This window comes from Amblyraja radiata, chromosome 4, assembly GCF_010909765.2.
Source record: "Amblyraja radiata isolate CabotCenter1 chromosome 4, sAmbRad1.1.pri, whole genome shotgun sequence".
Classification (NCBI taxonomy): domain Eukaryota; kingdom Metazoa; phylum Chordata; class Chondrichthyes; order Rajiformes; family Rajidae; genus Amblyraja; species Amblyraja radiata.
This window is the reverse complement of record NC_045959.1, coordinates 51,877,922-51,897,439: the sequence shown is the minus strand read 5'-3', so window position 1 is coordinate 51,897,439 and position 19,518 is coordinate 51,877,922. Positions and strand designations below refer to the sequence as shown.

General features: G+C 42.9%; 1 protein-coding gene across 3 annotated transcripts in view; it reads right to left on the bottom strand.

Moving 5' to 3' along the window:
- Positions 1–6,044: 6,044 nt before the first annotated feature.
- The window catches only part of ptpn2 (protein tyrosine phosphatase non-receptor type 2), a 64,255-nt gene continuing 50,781 nt past the window's right edge, over positions 6,045–19,518 (bottom strand). For 2 of the 3 annotated variants that reach the window (XM_033019435.1, XM_033019436.1), the window contains exons 9-10: positions 13,578–13,679; positions 6,045–6,397 (exon numbers count right to left, since the gene is read on the bottom strand). In XM_033019435.1, the coding sequence (XP_032875326.1) occupies positions 6,382–6,397; positions 13,578–13,679 (118 nt within the window). In that variant the 3' untranslated portion in view covers positions 6,045–6,381. Of the gene's footprint in view, positions 6,398–12,237; positions 13,680–19,518 lie in introns of those variants that run through there. The other variant, XM_033019434.1, reaches the window with a different exon arrangement.

Sequence of the window (19,518 nt, the reverse complement as noted above, 5' to 3'; positions counted from 1 at the left end):
GTGACTGGTCTTTATTAGTACCTCAGTTTAACTCATGTTAACTTTTCCATTGACACAAAATGCTGGAGTAACTCAGCGGGTCAGGCAGCATCTCTAGAGAAAAGGAATATGTGACGTTTTGGGTCGAGACCCTTCTTCGGACGGAGAGTCAGGGAACAGTTCACAAGTTATACGAGTAGAATTAGGCCATTCGGCCCATTGAATCTACTCCGCCGTTCCATCATGGCTGATCTTTGCCTCCTAATCTAATTTTCCTGCCTTCTCCCCATAAGCCTTGACACCCGTTCTAATCAAGAATTTGGCTATCTCTGCCGTAAAAATATCCACTGACTTGGCCTCCACAGTCCTCTGTGGCAATGAGTTCCGCAGATTAACTACCCTCTCACTAAAGAAGTTCCTCCTCATTTCCTTTCTAAAAGAGCATCCTTTAATTCTGGGGCTATGATCTCTGGTCCAAGACTCTCCCACCAGTGGAAACATCCTTTCCACATCCACTCTTTCATGCCTTTCATTATTCTGTAAGGTTCAATGAGGTCCCCCCTCAACCTTCTAAACTCCAGCGAGTACAAGCCCAGTGCTGTCAAATGCTCATCATATGCTAACCTACTAATTCCTGGAATCATTCTTGTAAACCGCCTCTGGACCCTCTCCAGAGTCAGCATGTCCTTCCTCAGATATGGTGCCCAAATTTACTCAGAATACTCCAAATGTGGTCTCACCAGCGCATGATAGAGCCTCAGCATTACATCTCTTGGAACAAGATATACGGACGGTACTTATGGCAGTCTGATTCTGAAGAAGGGTCTCGATGCGAAACGTCACCCATTCCTTCTCTCCAGAGAAGCTGCCTGTCCCGCTGAGTTACTCCAACATTTTGTGTCTTCCGTACTTATGGCAGTACTTAATAGGCTTACATATAATGAATGTAAGATATGCAGCTATCTGGGTTACTTTTCCATTATGCCACAGTTGTAATTATTTCTTTATAAAATATTTAAACTTCCTTTTTTTAAAAAAAAATCTCAATTTTATTGGAAAATCCTGCAACCAGGATGGAACTGTCTTTTAAGCCATATTACACTACAATTTCTACTTCCACTCAAGTTTGACTGCATTTCTTTCAAAATTAACCAAAAAGATGACCATGAAGCATTGCCATCCTCCTAGGTCTATTATCAAACTTTTGTTTCTTCTGCCTTGCTAGGTCTCATACCATAAACCAACATAGCCTCTCTCCATCCTAAAATTTGTCAGATTCCCACTTCTTGCCAAGCTTGTTGAACCCTTACCCAATACTAACCTTAGCTCACTTGATATCCATAGGCTCTGGTCTTGTTGAGGTGCAATGATATAACTTGTACAAAAACCTCCTCCCAAAGAGCAACCCCTCCCCCGTGCATCATATTTGAATTATTCAGACTTCCACAAGATGGCATTAAAGTCTCAGCTGTAACAATCTGCTCCATCACTTTATTACTTAAGGCCCATCTAATTTGCAGTATCAGATGTCTGCTGCATTGGGACAAATAATTTTTGGATTCCCTGGCTTCATCTTATCCATTTATTTAAAGTTTAAAGATGTGCAGGACAGGTTTTTTTTCCCCCACAGAGGGTAGTAAGTGCCTGGATCACATGAGATTTCTTGAATTTCTGTGAAATATGGCCAAGATGATCTTGTGGTCTTTACATTCTCCCAAGCTATGCTTAACATAAAAAAATAGTAACTCATCAATAATCTAGTTGTCAAAATTCAATGTGCATTCCACAAAATACAACTGAGTATAACCTTAATCCAGGGATGGATATAAAGTTGGAACGCTAGAGAACTGAGATGAATAGCTCTAAACCTCAAGGCTGAAACCATGAGATTTCAGCCCTCCCAAATAGAAGTCAAAGGAAAAAGCTCCATTGTGGGTTTGTCCCTAACACAAATGAAAGTTACGAAATTGCAAATTCTGGAAGAAAAGGAAAAACAATTATCGAAAGATCAATAATCACAACTTTCACTATATCAGTGCAAGAGATCTCCTGTGTAACCACCCTTGGGCCAACTATCTTTAGCCGATTGATCAATGGGCTTTAAATAGATGTATTAATTGATTAGTTATCAGGAGCACAAGTTTAAACTCAGATATAAATTGGACATCCAAGTTTACCAAAACAGTAAATCTTTAGAATTGGTAGATGGGTGTCTTTTGAACTTGACCAGGATAGATATTATATTTTTGGAACTTCTTAGATTATACTTGTCCATAAGATCACCAAGAGTGGTTTTGATCAGTAGTGAGGTGATTAAGAATGTTATGACACATTTACAAATTATTTTTTCCATTACTTTTCTAGGTTATATGACTGTGAAGGTGGTAGTAGTGAATAATGATGTTCAGACCACTCTGGTGGCGTGGAGGTGGAGAGGCGGAGAGAGGGGGGGAAGGAGGAGGGGGAGAGCGTGGGGAGGGAGGAGATGGGGTGAGAGGTGAGGAGAGGGGGAGATCGAGAGGGGGAGCGGTGTGAGGAGAGAGGTGTAGGAGAGAGGGAGGGGTGGAAGAAGGGATGGGTGGGGAGGGGGAGAGAAGGGGAAGTGGGGAGGGGGAGAGGTGTATGGGATGGGGAGAGAGATGGGAGGAGGAGGGAGTGGAGGAGGAAGAGGGAGGATATGAGAGGGGTGAGGAGAGGGGTGAGAATAGGGAATGGGGGGAGAGAGGGGTGAGGAGAGGAGAGAGGGGTGGGGAGCGGGGAGTGGGAGAGGAGAGGGGTGAGGAGAGAGGGGCAAGGAGAGAGGGGGAGAGATTGGGAAGCGAGAGGTGGAAAGGGGGGAGAGGGGGGAAAGGGAAGAGAGAGGGGATGGGGAGGAGGAAGGGGGAGATGTGAGAGGAGCGGGGCAGAGGTGGAGAGAAAGGATGAGGGGAAGGGGAGAGAGGTAGAGGGAAGGGAGAGGGGGTAGGGGAGGGGGAGAGAGGCGAAGAGTGGGGAATGACGGGGAGAGGGGTAGCGGGGAGTGGTGCAAGAGGGAGAGGAAGGGGGGTGGGGGGGGAAAGAGGGGTGGAAGATGGGGCGGAAGAGGGGTAGGGGAGGGAATGTGAGAGGGGCGGGACAGAGGTGGAGAGAGGGGGTTGGGGGGAGGGGAGAGAGGTGTAGGACTGGGGGAGCGGGAGGGTTGGGGAGGGTTAGGGGTAGTGGTGGAAGAGGAGAGGGAGAGAGAGGGGTAGGGGGGTTGGAGAGGGGTGGGGGAAGAGAGGGGAATAGGGGTGGGGAATTGTGAGAGGGGCGGGGCAAAGGTGGAGAGGGGGTGGGGGAAGGGGAGAGGGGAAGAGTGGGGAGGGAGGGGAGAGGGGTAGGGGTGGAAGAGGGAGGTAGGGGGGGGAGGGGAGAGAGGGGTTGGGAGGGGAGGAGGGAGATGGGGTAGGGGAGAGAGGGGGAAGAGTGTGGAGGGAGGGAAGGGGTGGGGGAGAGAGGGGGAAGAGTGGGGAGGGAGGGGGAGTCCATCTATTCCCCACTCCCTATCACCCCCCATTCCCGCACTAGTGATCACGAGCTTTGACACAGGCGGCGGGGGGCGGGGCTCGGGCTGGTGCAAAGGCATATGTAAATGAGATCCATTGCGATTGGCCATCAGTGAGGGATGGCATTGTGACATCACATAATGGAACGTGCGGCAACATCAGACGGGGGGGGGGAGGGGCTGGAGCAAAGGCATATGTAAACGAGATCCATTGCGATTGGACATCTGTGAGCATTGGGCATTGTGACATCACACGATGGAACGTTCGTCAACATTCTATGGGTGAGAAGCAGTTTGATTTTTTTTTACATTTTGACATTTATGTTTTTTACCGAAAAAGCAGTGAAAGGATGAACCGAATGTTCTAATTTTATAAACATTAAGAGGAGGAAAAACTCTACGTAAAATTTGTTTAGTTTTTGCAAATTTTGGAGGAGATTCACAAACGTCTAAAACGAATATTTCCCCAACGCACGATTGCGGGGAGGGGGTTGAGGGGGCCTGCGGTATCACACACACACTAGAGAGAGGTGGGGGGGGGGGGGAGAGAGAGGGGGGGGGGAGAGAGAGGGAGGGGCAAGAGAGAGGGTGGCGAGGAGAGAGGGGGGCGAGGAGAGAGGGGGGCGAGGAGAGGGGAGGGGGAGATGAGAAGGATTAGAAGAGAGATGGGGAGAGAGTGGGGAGGGGGAGGAGAGGGGAGAAGGGAGAGAGGAGGATGAGGATGGGGAGGAGAGGAGAGTGAAGGGGGAGACAGGGGTCGACGGGGAGAGGGAGAGAGAGGAGAGAGAGAGAGGAGAGAGAGAAGGGGAGAGAGAGAGAGAGAGAAGGGGAGAGAGGGAGAGAGGGGGAGAGAGGGAGGGAGAGAGAGAGAGAGAGAGAGAGAAGGGGAGAGAGAGAGAGAGAGAAGGGGAGAGAGAGAGAGAAGGGGAGAGAGAGAGAGAGAGAAGGGGGGAGAGAGAGAGAGAGAAGGGGAGAGAGGGAGAGAGAGAAGGAGAGAGAGAATATAGGGAAGATGGAGGAGGGAGAGAGAGGAGGGGGTGAGGGAGGGGGTTGGAAGAGATGGGAGGGGGAGAGAAGAGGGGAGAGGTGGGGGAGAGAAGAGGAGGGGGAGAGAAGAGGAGGGGGAGAGAAGAGGAGGGGGAGAGAAGAGGAGGGGGAGAGAAGAGGAGGGGGAGAGAAGAAGAGGGGGAGAGAAGAGGAGGGGGAGAGGTGGAGAACAGGAGGGAATGCAGGAGAGGGAGGGGGGTAGGACAACTTGCTCTATTTGATTGTGCACGCCAGGTTGATTGCATTCGTGGGATCACGTGAAGGTTCCAATCTCCCGCACCTGTCCCATTGTGATTAGACATCTGTGAGATGGCAGTGTGACTCATGCAGCAGCTTGATTTTACATTTTTTTTAAATGTTTTTTACTAAAAAAAAGCGAGGAAATAACCAATTTTTCTAATTTTCAAAACAAAATGTGGAGGAAAAACTCTAAAGGAATATGTAAAAATTTCTCCGTTACGGCAAAGGGTGGAGGAGTAAATTGACAAACAGCTTAAGCGAATTTTCGCGAAACAGAACCCGTTACAAACCAACAAACGAGTTTTAATAGTTAAATATAAAAGATAGATAGATAAGATGGTCAGCATGGACAGCCCAAAGGGCCTGTTCATTATGCATTTTTTTTAAAACAGACCATTTCAGTTAAATTGGAGTTTATCAGCCAAATTAGCAGTACAACATTCCAGACCCTTCACAAACAAGATGTTCAATACAAGTGGGAGATGTATTTGCACCTGTTCATGCCTGGGAACTTGCAATGCCGAGGAACATCTTGTTTTGCTGAGTACAACACGTTGGGCGGACCACCTGCGCCCCCTACAGCTAGTAGTGCAGAAACGCTGCAGACAAGGGGCTTTTGATGAGCTCTGGGAGAGGACATGGCACGGTCTGCTGAGATAAGAAATGCCATAAAGGATGGCGTACTTGGGATTTGCGAGTGCATACAAGGATACTATGTGCCTTATTTGGTAATGCCATAAAATACCTTGTTATTCACTCTGTTGTCTGAATCCAGTGATTTATCGAACAAAAAACATTGCTCCACGACTGTACCTAATGGTTTCACCGTAGGTACTCGCCAGCATTACCTTAACTTCAGCGTAAGCCTGTTGACTTCCAGCATGGACCAGAAAAGGAGCAGGATCATGGGATTATCATCACATCCAAATCACACTTCTTCACCACAGGCTACACATCTCCATCCTTTGTCCATGGCTCTGTAACCTGGATTTCTCGGGTTAATACTTTCAGGTCAAACATTGATTCCATAAAGACCAGGGCAATTCAAGGCAATCACCCATATGATCAATAAAGCAGAATTATAAATTTATTGACTTAAACAGGAAGATTAACTAACTACATGTACAGAAAATAAAACCAGTACTTATGTGCACTCGCCGTTAACATGCAATAATTAAAGGTAACTTAAAATAAACAATATTAGTTAATTATAGATAATCTTTGTGGGTTTCCACTTAAAGAAGAGCAATCACAATTATTTTTTAATCCAGAACATTTAATGCAGATCAAAAGGTATAAAAATACAACACAGTGAAATGACTAAAGTACAAAGCCTCTTTTAACTTTTTTGGCAAGGCGCAGACGATAAGCTTTATAAAACATGTGACAATACATGAAATCCACCCTCTGCAGAAGTCCCGTGGGGTCAGGTATGTGTTTTGTCTCCTGCATCTAGTAGTTTACGCTGTAAACAGTTACATTGAGGTCCCCTGCTTAGCGGACCTCACTGTCCTTGTACGGTATTTTTCGTCATTTTCCACGGCTGATAAAAATAGGTGCAGAATGTGGCATCTGTTGTGTGGAGTTAGCAGTCAGACAGTCTTTAGCCTATGACATACAATACAGAACATAAAACATTTATTCAATGCAACAGTTCCACTGTATCGACACATTACTAAGTACTTCACAAGCACTGCAATCAAGAAACCAATGGAAAAAAAAAATCCTGGTCTTTAGATAATGTTATTGATTTTGAATTTTTTCAGATGGTCTGAGTAGATTAACTGGATTGTGTAACTTGACATCCAAATAGTTTGAAAGAACAGTTGTATTAATTGTTTGCGTGTGGGTCACAATTTGTCAGTAGCTTGCATTTGTTCTCCATTCATGTTAACAGCTTTATTGTAATAGCGGCAGTCATAGTCTTACAGCGTGGAAACAGGCCCTTCAGCCCAACGTGCCCACACCGGCCATCATGTCCCATCTACACTAGCCCCACCTGCTCGCAATTGGCCTGGTGTGTACAGGATGAATCAGTGGAACTGTGGGGTCCACCCACCAAAAAACCCACTTCACTGTATGGCCACAGTGCAGGGACGATGCAGAGATGAACATGTCACACGCAAGTATGAATCCTGAAGCAAAGGAACATTTTAATAAAAGAGTAGAACCACGAATTTCAAATTGACAAATTTTAATACCTTGGAAAAAGACAGGTGGCACGTGCACTATTACATAGGAGATTATTAACACTGATTCTGCTTCAATAATACAGATTTGGGAGAAATATTAAAGAGTGAATTGGCACACCTCAAGATTTCCAATTACTTTGTTTTACAGTGAAGTCAATCGATAATATGTGTATTCATCTATTTTCTGCCAGTTATAAGATCGTGGGGACATATTTTTGATCCATATAGAGACTGAGGGGAACACTTATGAGTCAGTTCTTAACGCTAAAGTGAGACCCCTTGAATCACAAGACAGGACGGGATAAGGCGGGTCATATGGCCTATCCTGCCAAAGAGAAGAGTCTTGTCTTTCACAGCTTCCAAAGTGACATTTGCCCACCTGCACTATCCTGTCTATAAACTGTAAGCGTATTAGGAGACGATTACTTTTTGCAAGAGGAAGTGTTACACTTGTTAACATCATGTCTATAATAGGCAAAACAAATATAATTAAATGTTGCAAGAAATTTATTAGCCTTGAACAATTTATCACAGTAAAATATTTGCAGAAAATTTTAAACTATCTTTAATTAAAACTAATTTAATTAAAATCCATGGGATTAAAAAATATAGCTCTCCTATGAATTATATAAAATATTTAGTAAGTTACGACAATGCATATTAGGAATATGACAATGTTTAATCAAATTTAAGATGCACCACAGACATCTTATACTAAACTGAGATTTTAAAAGCTTTAATTTTCCTCATCATTCCTCAGTTTGGACCTGCAGTTGAAGAGAAACATTTTGTTTTTAATGTGGTGCTTAAACACATGGATTTATGATAAAAAAGAAACATTGTTCTATAAAGTTTGAATTCAAACTTGTTCTTATGGTTGAAAACTGGAATAAAAATCTAAATTGTGCACGACAGACTTTCTGTCCACAGACATGACTTATTATTGTGTATGATACTTTACCTGATGTGTAACAAGAAATAATTATTGATGAAAATATGAATGTAAATAATAATGGAAAAATATTATCGCCATATGCCAACCCTTTGCCATTACTTTTGTTGGTCAATTTAATCACTCCTATTTTGTGAAATCCCAAAATTTCCATCTGTTCCCCCACGCAAAGTAACTGAAGTGATTTTATAACTTTAAGGAGTTTACTTGAAGATCACCCAATGGCCTGCGCTGGGAAATTTTCCAGGGTGCACATTTAAGCCAGTCAGTGATAAGACAAAGTAGTAAATATTTAAGAAGAATCTGATTACCAAGGTCACATATCAAAAAGGTTATTGCGGAAACAAGAATGTGGATTACTTCTTCGGCTGTAAAGCGCTTTGGAAGATTTTGAATACGTGAAAGGCAGTGCATAAATGTAGGTCACTTTTCTTTCTACTGATTTACAATTGGTTTAAAAGCCATTCAGGTGAAGTATATGAATACTGGAGGGATAACAAAAGTGTTGAGTGGTTTAGTGGCTGTGTAAATAAATACTTCATTGTCTTTTGAGTTATTTAGCCCTAGGGGCTATTTTTTTTTTTTTTTTAATAAAAAGGATAGCTTCTTGGATAATCCAGCAACCACAAACAATATTTAATAGATAGTCAAGATGTTTGCTGTTGGGTTGAAGGATGGCCAAGAAGATTTCCAAGATGGGCAAAGAAACAGCTTGATGACATGAATGATCAGTTCACCTCCCAGGATGTGGACTCAGTGGAAGAACAGCATCCCATGACGTGACCGGTAAAGACAGCAATGAGTGAAGCCTCTCTTCCCATATTTCTTAGCAGGTTTTCCTTCCATCACAAACTTCACCACCTCACGTGCAAGTCTATAGCCCACTGAAAACGGAGACACAAGTGGATAGGGTGGTGACAAAGGTATTTGGCATGCTTGAATGGCATGCTTGCCTTGAAAAGCAGAGGCATTGAGTATAAGAATTGGGATGTCATGTTGCAGCTGTACAACATATTTTAGGGTATGGTGTGCAGCTCTGATCATCACTCTACAGGAAACAGATATTGTTGCATTAGTAAGTGTGCCAAAGAGTTTCAGCATGTTGTTGCCTGGAATGGAGGGTCAGAGTTACATGGTTTTACAGGGCATAGGCCCAAGGTGAGAGGAGGAGAGAATTTTAAAGAATCAAGTTTTTACACACAGGTGATTATATGGAACGAGCTGCCTGAGCAAAATATAATCGCAATGGTTAAATGGCATCTGGACAGGTACTTAGATAAGAAAGGAATAATGGGGTGAAGACCAAATGGAAATTGTGCAGATGATCACCACAATCATCTTGGACCCTTTGGGCCAAAGTATCTGTTTCCTTGCTGTCCAGTCCGTAACTCTGCTCCTCTTTAAAAACATTTTATTTACTTCCTTCAGAAATGATGGACAGTTAACGCTTCCCTATTCATATTAATTTCATAGTGTTAACTCCAGCCATTTTCATTGCATCCCATTCAACTTCTGCCAACCATCTTGCATCTCATTTCTTCCACTTCAATACATTCACCAGACGTACCATTGCTGCAGTAGCCACGATGTGTAGTTTGGTCAAATTTTATTTAAAAACAAAACAAAAAATCTGGAACATGCCAGAAAGTCATGTTGCACTTGTATTAAACAAAATCACAACTTTGTTTAGGGGACATTTGGGAGTATTGTGTGCAGCTCTGGTCGGCCCATTAAAGAAAGGATGTGGCGGCTTTGGAGAGGATGCAACAGAGGTTTACCAGAATGCTGCTTGGATTAGAGACACAAAATACTGGAGTAACTAGGCAGGTCAGGCAGCATCTCTGGAGAAAATTGATGGGTAATGTTTTGGGTTGGGACCCTTCTTCAGACTCAGTCTTCAGAGACTGAAGAGGGGTGCCAACCCGAAACATCACCTTTCATTTTCTCCAGACCCACTGACTTACTCTAGCATTTCATGTCCATCTTTGGCACAAACCAGTATATTCAGTTCCTTTTTATTACGCATTAGCTACAAGGAGATGTTGGACAAACTTGGATTGTTTTCTCTGAAGTGTCAGAGGCTGAAGGCCAACCTGATGGAAGTATATAAAATGATGAGAGGCGTAGATAGGGTAGAATGGCTTTCTCCCAGGTTAGAAAGATCAATTATCAGAGGACATAGCTTCAAGGTGAGAAGTGGAAAATGCAAAAAAAGGACATTTAAGAGGCAACAGGATGGTCGGTGCATGGAATGTGCTACCTGGAGAGGTGGTGGAAGCAGATACAGCAAGAACGTTTTAGAGGCATTTAGATAGATACATGTACAAGCAGGGAATGGAGGCCTATAGACCACATGCTGGCAGATGGAATTAGTTTTATTTTGTATCACGATTGCAGACATCGTGGGCCAAAGGGTCTGTTCCTGTGCTCGACCATGACACCAAACAGAACTCACTATCAGTACTGTATTATTACTCAGAACACCTTTTAAAACCACAGCTCATGAGATTTTAACACAACTGTGGTAATTTCCAGGTTCTTTTAGATTAAGTATCCATTCTCGAGGTTTAGAAGACCATCTTCCTATTAAAAAAAAAAAAAAGCTATTCCTGGTCAGTATCTCCCACCAGCCAAAGAGTGCCATTGCTTAAATGCACAAAGTAAAGGTGTCATCTCTGGATTATAAATTGATCAAACTATTTATCCCACAGTATTTCATGCATTTTCTGCTTAAAAAATGCAAATACTATTGCCTTCGAGACAACGATCTTCTTGTACAAGTCCACAACTTGATGGTTCCATAACTATTCATTTCAGAAGCATAAGTGTATGTCCATAGATGGCGTGGTCAAATGAACAACCACTTGGCCACCATAATTATATCAGTAATTACTGAGTTTGGAAACTGCCTTGACCATAAATGGGTTGTGCCAATAGAACATAATTAAGAAGGTTCCCTTCAAGTTTGCCATACCATTCAATAAGGGTTTGGCTGATCTGATCCAGGTCTCAATTACCTCCTCTACTTACCCTTTAAATAGAAAATAAAGAAAAAACCTTGACATCTTGAGGTAGGGGTGCTGAAATCAAGCATGCATTTTTCAAAAAAACTTTGCAAATACTATGCATATAATTTTGTATTACTCCATGTTATTAATAGTGACCAAAAATATTGCAATGTTTCCATTTGAGATAAGTTGGGGAAACAAATCATGAAGCAGGCTCTTATGAAAACACCTTCTGAAAAGGTTCAGTACCTTGTCAGTATTTCTTCCCCACTGTGGCTACTCCTAACAGGTAAAGTCACCTGATTTTAGCCTGCTCCTGCTCTGCATGTGCATTGAATCTGCTTGGCAAAACTGTCAGATTATTTTGGAGATGCTGATAGACATGTACTTCTCTCGAGATGTCCTGTGAACTACTGCATGGTGAGCTGCAACCTGCTCAATATCTAAACAGTTTAGTATCTCAAAACAAGGCTGATGTTTGGAATCCACAGGAAACTAGGAGAGTGGGCTTTAGGCAGAGAAGCACCGAGGTAGAAGGTTATAATAGAGCAGTTTACCTCTGCTTATATATAAGCTCTTATAGCAACATACACTGGGAATTGTTCCATGAATAACAAAATCCAAGTCTAAACTGGAGATTAACAAATGAGCTGCATCTCACACTGATCACAACAATAAACTGTCATCACAAGTCTATTACAAAATACATCAGCAACAAGTTCTGTCAAACGGTCTTTGCCCTGAACCTCTTTTTTAAAATTAATGAGAAGATTGCTTACTCGATACGTGAAAACCAAACATTGCCCATTAATATGCCACCTGCCACATTCAGGAAATAGGGGAGCAAAATTCTTGGCCTCATTGCCGAAGAATAAAAACATTGTTGCATATATTTAATGCATTACGTACTGCTGATGGTGGCCAATTCTTACTCATGTTTTGATACCACCCATTTTAGCATCAGTGCATGATTTTCAAAGCTAACAACTTCTTACCCCCATTACCCACCTCCCTTTAGGGTTAGGTTAAAAAATTAGAAACATTTCTCTTTGAAGACACGCAGAAATATTCTAAAACTTAATAAAAAACTAATGTGCATTACCAGATTTCTATCATTAAGGAACGTTAATCTATTTACAAAGTTCACTAATCATATTGAGTAGCAATGATTCAGGATATAACATGTACTGCGAAGCAGACCAACAATATTCATTAACAGGTTCTGATGTAGTGGTTTACAAGAACCCTCATCATGTAGATGATGCATCATCCCCAACATAGACATACAATATAAGATACTACTCAAGAGTGAATTTTATTCAGCTGGTCTTTCTGGAATGTAAAGTTATAACAAATTTTAAATGCGAGCTGGTGTCATTTTGAACAGATTACCCTTTTCTTGCCCAATACATAAGATTGTACCATCTTGGGATAGTGACATTATTAACTAGCAAGAAACACTTCTCAACTCTTTAACCCACAGAAGCAACTTTGGATGTCTTGCCAGCATTTATACATCAATCTCTTTATAATGGACTGTGTACTTTTAAAATAAAATACATGACTTAACTTTAAATACAGATATTTTATGCCTGTGGACTAAATAGGAAGTTGAATTGAAAATTTCCAAGTAAAAGTTGAGAGATGTGCTTTACAGGACTGTGAAAATGAAAGTCCTGCTGAAAAGAAATTAATAATTGTGATTGAACAGCTCTATGGGTTAAGGAATTAACTAGTATTTTCGACATCCACAATAATACAGTAAATAATCAACCATACTTAGATCACTTTGTTTAGAAAATTAAAAATTATATTTCCAAAAGACTTCCAAAGCTTTTGCCAAATTAATAGCTGTATTGTTTTTATACAGGGTTATAAACAAAATGGAAAATATGTGACCTAAAATAAATTTGAAAATGTTAAGCCAGAAGTGACTTTATTAATGCAAACAAATGCTTTAAGTGCACAGCAATTCTGCTGGTCAGGAAGTAAACGTTTGAGGAAAAAATGCAGAAGAGCAGTAGACTAAAGCAGTAAAGAACCCAGCAACAAGGCATGCAAAGTAGTTGTTTTCTGTTTCTTGCTGGTTTATCTTTTACTGGCATGGATATTCAAACCTCTCTACCGATTAAAACGCACTTTGAAAATGTCCAACCTGCCAGCAGACATGCCATCATGTAGCAAAAATAAGACACCAACATCCTTTTGGAAAATCTCAAGAACAGGAGAAAGACTGCTTTTAATGGAAGCACAACGTTTAACCAAAGATTTATTGCAGCACAGGTCTGATAGTTCATTTACAACAGAATTTTTTTTTTTGTCTGGTGGTTTCGAATATTCAGACATCTGACAAACCTGAGAAACTATGTTGCAAACTTCTGAGTTAAAACTAAACGGTTAGCTCCACCCTACTGTATTCTTCCCTGACCTGTCAATTCTGAAAAAACATTCAGTTCTTGTGCAGGGGAGACACCAATCCTCAGTATCCGAAACCTCAGATGCAATATGCTACTGTAGACCCTTAAATGAAGTTACAAATTGATCACTGAAAATACAAAGAGCAGCAAACAATAGCTCCAATTGCAAGGGTAGTAACTGCAGCAATGTTAACGAGAATAGGTTTCCAATATAACCACCTTTTTCGTTTCACCTCAGTTTCATTAAGCTTCTGTTTCATTCGCTGTACTTTCTGCGATGTATTTGCTATCCTATCCTCGCGGTGTCGTTTACGGACGTTACTGAAAGACAAACAAGAAAGTGATACTGAGAGAGTAATAAACAATAAGCTATTCAAGAACTGTACAAAATGAAATGGATAGAGTTTACTTTTCAATTATACATCACATAGGGCTAGAACCTGAAACCTCAGATTTACTGGGACACACACACCTGTGATAAGCTCAAGGGAAAATAATAAATCGGCAATTCTACATAAATCTGGGGAGTGGGGCCAAATTGATTTGCACCATAAGAAGACTCAATGAGGTCCTTTGCTGCAACATATTTGATCAAGAAAATTGAAAAGGCAGCCAACTATGCCTCATCTGTACATGGTGGATTTCAAAGACTTAATGATTGAGCGACCAAATCATACATTTCCTAGTCATCAACTTAAACCATTATCAGTGGAGGTCTGGGAATCGGTGCCTCGTACATGATGCAACATCTGGAAGGAAAGAAACAAAAAGATTCAAAGCTCTAATACTGTAAAGTTGTGTGTTTCAAACAATAGCATTGAGGGCACAATTTATCCTTTATGATTTGATTTAGTTTAATTTAGTTTAGAAGTGCAGCATGAAAACAGGTCCTTCACCCTACCAAGTTCATGTCAACAATTTCCTTGACTTTAGATATACAGCGTGGTAACAGACACTTTGGCTCACCGAGTCCGCGCTGAGCAGCGATCACCCTGTGCGCTCGCACTATCCAATCACAATTTACAGAAGCCAATTAACCTACAAACCTGTACGTTTTTGGAGTGTGGGAGGGAACCAGAATACGCAGGGAAAACCCACGCAGTCACAGGGAGAAGGTACAAGCTCCGTACAGACAGCAGCCGTAGTCAGGATCGAACCCGGGTCTCTGGCGCTGTAAGGCAGTAGTTCTACCACTGCATCCCTGTGCTGCCCCATTGATCATCTGTTCACTCATTTTACTTCGGAGTCACGTGAGTGACTACGTGAAGAACCCCGCCAGGACGCATGCGTGTCATATCGCTTTCACGCTTGCGAAACGACAGGCGGGGTGGAGCGTTCCCCGCAGCGGTAAGTTTGAAACCGCGACCTGCAGGTAAGTGATTTACTCTGCGGTAGTTTTTTGTCCCCGCGCTGTTTTTACACAGGGGGGGGAAGCTGGACAAAATAGTGTCCACAAGTGCTGCGAGTGAAGCTGGCTGGGGAGGACCGCGAAGTTGCGGGAGCCAGCAGCAGCTGAAGGCACAAGCCCCGTAAGTGGGATCAGCTGTGCCGACTTTTGGTCCCGCGCCGGCCAGAACACCACGGCCGGGCGGGAGACTATTCAGAATGGGGCCGTCGACTTTGACAAGTCGAAACGGCAGGAGGCGGGGTGGAACGACGTTCCCCCGTAGCGACAGTTTAAACCTGGACCTGCAGGTAAGTAAAACTGCGGTCTTTATTCTCCCCATACTGTTTCACAGGTGGGGGAAACATGGAGAGGTGTGCAAACAACGGCAGGCGGCACCGGAATCACCCGTAAGGGAACAGCTGTGCCCGACTTCGCTCCTGCACCGGCCAGATTAAACACCATGGCTGGGCGGGAGACTATATAGAACGGAGCCATTGGCTTTGACAAGTCAAAACGGCAGGAGGAGGGGTGGAACGGCGTCCCCCCATAACGGCAAGTTTTAAGCCTGGACCTGCAGGTAAGTGATACTGCGGTCTTTATTGTTCCCATACTGTTCTACAGGTGGGGGAAACATGCACAAGGCAATGAAGTCGGCCAGAGCTGCGACAAAGCTGGCGGGGGAAGATCGCGGAGTTGCGGACGCCAGCAGCAGCCGGCAGCACAGGAATCACCCGTAAGGGAACAGCTGTGCCCGATTTCACCCCAGCACCGGCCAGATTAAACACTGCGTCTGGGCGGGAAGGCAAGAAGAAAACCAAAAGAGTCGTTGACTGATGAGTCCGACTTTGAGCAGCCGCGAGCGGCCAGCGACTGTGAGCGCTGGAGCCGGTTGGAGTGGCTTATGGAGCAGAGCTCCAACATGACAGACTCCGGGAGATGGAGTCTAGTCACCGTGGGGATATTAAAAACACCCACAGCAGCACCTTACATAGGGCTGCAGAGTGCATCTCCCTCGTCAGAGGGGAGTACTGGGGGGTCAATTCTGGGCTGACCCTGAAGAGGGGTTTTGACGAACAAAACTACAAGTGTGCAGGGGGTGCAGGAAGGCAAAATCTACTGGTCATGGTGTCCAAATACATACAGCCAGACCACGATGGACACCACTGCAAAAATACTTGGGACCAGGAAACTGCGTATCCCTGAATGTTCCAATCGTGGAAATAGCATCTGGAAACTAGTCGGAGCAGGACTTAGGAAAGCCCTGGGGCTCATAAAGGCGACAACATTAAGGATCTCCTACAGCCAAAGACAGCACCCTTATGCACCCACCAGCAGAACAAGAGAAGCTGGTGAAAGCTCAAAGGCCGGGCATACAGGACAGCGGTCTTTTAGACCATAGCCCAAAACGGCCTTCCTGGAAAATGCGCAAACACCCAACCCAAAAACAAACCCAGACACCGGCGCCTCAATCTCCACGAAGACCACAAAGAAGAAACAAACTTCCACTGGTAACAATGGAGGTAGGTGGGTCTGGTCCCTTACAAATTAGGACACATCCCACCCTGCCAACCACCTTTTTACTCTGCTACCCTCTGGGAGGCGATTCAGGTCTCTGAAGGCTCGCGAAGGCCCGCGAAGTTGCGGGAGCCAGCAGAAATAGACCCGCGAAGTTGCGGGAGCCAGCAGAAATAGACTAAAAAATAGTTTCTACCCATGTGCGATAAAAGAGCTTAATTCCAACAGAGAACACTGGGGAAGCAAAATGTAATTCCGAGGAATGCCGCTAAATTCTTTTAAATTATTTTAAAATATTTATTTATTGTTTTGCTAATGTGTACATATGTATTAATGGTTGTCATGTTTGTATTTCTTTTTAACCGGAGATGTAATGGAATTTCGTTGCACAGTATTGTGCAATGACAATAAACGTATTCATTCATAATACACACATTGGTGGGAGATTACACTCTTTTGGATACATGGTGTATATCAACTACAGACACTTATATCCTAAGCAGTATCCAGGGATATACCATTGAATTGTGCAAAAGGGGTAATGGGTTAACCCAACACTATTGGCTGGAATTTGTGTCTTATATCTTTACCAAAAACAAAATAGATGGTGACAGTCGCATCATCATCGAATTGACCAAATTGAATACATTGTGCTATATATTCAGTACAAAATGGGAACTGGTAACTGCTAAAGAACTGATTCCAAAGGCTACTCCATGGCTAGCATCGACCTAAAAGATGCTTACTATTCAGTGCCTACACGGACTGATCACAAACTTTATTTTTTTTTAATTCAACTGGATGGGGCAGCTCTGGCAGTATAGAGCTCTACCAAATACATAATCATATGATCATACTAATTGTGGGCATAACTTTGGAGTTGGCCTAACTAGCTGTAACAGCCACCATACAATTGGGTGAAAACTGGGGTTATCATCCATCCAGTTAAATCTAAACTAACGCCTACCAACATAATGGATTATTTGGGGTTCACTATTGACAGCTCACATGTCGGTGACTTTACCAAAGGACAAGGCTACAGTCTTAACTGAGGCCTGCAACAACCCCACTGACATCAGTGAACCGTCTATCAGGTTGGTAGCAAGGGTAATTGGCATATAGTGTCTGCCTTTCCAGCCACACAATTTGGACCTTTGTATTACCAAAAATCTAGAAAAGGCAAAAATACAAACACTCAAAGTTAATACTGGTCATTTCGACAGACCAATAAGCCACCAATCAAAGCTTATGGAATTAAAATGGTGGAGGGATAACATTCAGCATTGTTCCAACCCTATCGTTATCAGCAAACCCTTAGTGGTGCTACAAACTGATGCCAGTGCGCTTGGTTGGGGTACTACCAATTCCATCTCCATCTGTGGAGGTAGATGAAAGGCACAGGAGGCATCATTATCACAGACACTGGGCATAAACTACCTGGAAATGTGGGGTGCGTTCTATGGCCTAAAGTCATACTGCTCTGGGATAAATCACCAGCATGTTAGACTACAGTGTGACAATCTGACTAATACAATTTGGTAATGGTGTATCCAGAGAAATATTTGAATATCAGCTACTTACCTACCAGGTAACCCAAAATTCAGTGACAGACATCAGGTCACGCAAATTCAATAAAATAAGACTTAATCACCAGTTACCAAACTGTGTTTCTTGGGAACCAGACCCTGGGACAGCAGGGACAGATGCTTTTCACTGCATTGAGGGGGCAATTGTTTATCTATGCATTCTCTCCTTTTCTGCATCATCAGTCGGGTATTACGAAAAATACAACAAGACTCAGCGTCTGTTAATTGGTAGCGCCGATTGGCCTACTTAACCATGGTTCCCTGTGAAACTCGACATGGGTTTTAACTATGTATCACCATCCTGAAACAACCAGATTATTGGTTCATCCCGTAACAGGGGAACCCATCCATGTCAAAAACAACAGACCTATCAATTTGTAGAGTCTAAAGAAACCTCTACTGCAACTGGGACTGGCGGACCGAACATTGAACATTATCTCAGCGGGCCACAGACAGTCCACCAAAAAACTATATCTGGTATACATCAGGAAATGGGAGATATATTGTCACAGAAACAACATCACCTACAGTTCGATGAACATAACGTCTGTTCTGGAATTCTTGGCAGGCCTCCATTATGATGAGGGGCTCAGTTACAGTGCCATTAACTGCGCCAGAAGTGCCTTTTCAACATATCTATGGCGAGGATCAGAGCGTCATTCTGTTGGGACTCACCCCTGGTAACCAAACCTATGAGGGGAATTTTTAATATCAATCCCCCAATAACCAGGTACTCTCTAAAATGGGATATGAGTATTGCCCTAACGTTGCTAAGGAATTGGTCTCCAGCAACAGCTCTGTCCCTGCAAAGACTGACGCACAAAACAGTCATGCTGATGGCTTCGGTCACGTCACTAAAGGTACAGTCGTACATAAGTTAAGGCTGGACTATATGACTTCTTCAACAGGAATATAACGTTTCATATTACGAATTAGTCAAACAGAACAGACCGGGATCATCAGGCCTCAAAATAGAATTTAGGGATTACCCTACAGATATCGTCTCTGTATAATAAGACAATTATTGTTATATATGGAGAACACCAAAAACATCTGAGGCTATGAGATGGCACTACTAATCAGCCACAAACAACCCACAAAAAAGTATCGGTTCAAACTATTTCCAGATGGCTGAAACAGGTTTTAACAACAGCTGGGGTGGATACTAACATATTCAAATCTTATTCCACCAGGGCTGCAGCTACATCGGCAGCTATGGAGTTGGATGTACCAATGAACCAAATCCTCGAAGACAACAGGATGGATCAGGGAAAAATGTTCCAACTATTCTACCACAAACCAGTAGTTAAACTGGAACTTTGCAGAGCCAATTTTAAGTTCTGTAATATAATTTCACCCCATAAATAGGGGCTATAATTTGTTGATAACAATTTATCATGGATTTCAATGTTGGATTCATGTCTAAACATGTTAACACAATTCCTCCCACAGTCAATAAAGGCAGATGTGATGCATGGACTTGTTTCCACGGCATGAAATCACAGAGCTTTGAAATCTTCACGTAGTCACTCACGTGACTCCGAAGTAAAATAGTAAGATTAAACGAGATCTTACCAGTTCGAAGTTTGATCGTTATTTTATGAGCAGTACGTTGAGGGAATACGTGTCCTCCGCTCCCACCCTTGATCATATACTCAACTGGTATTTTCTT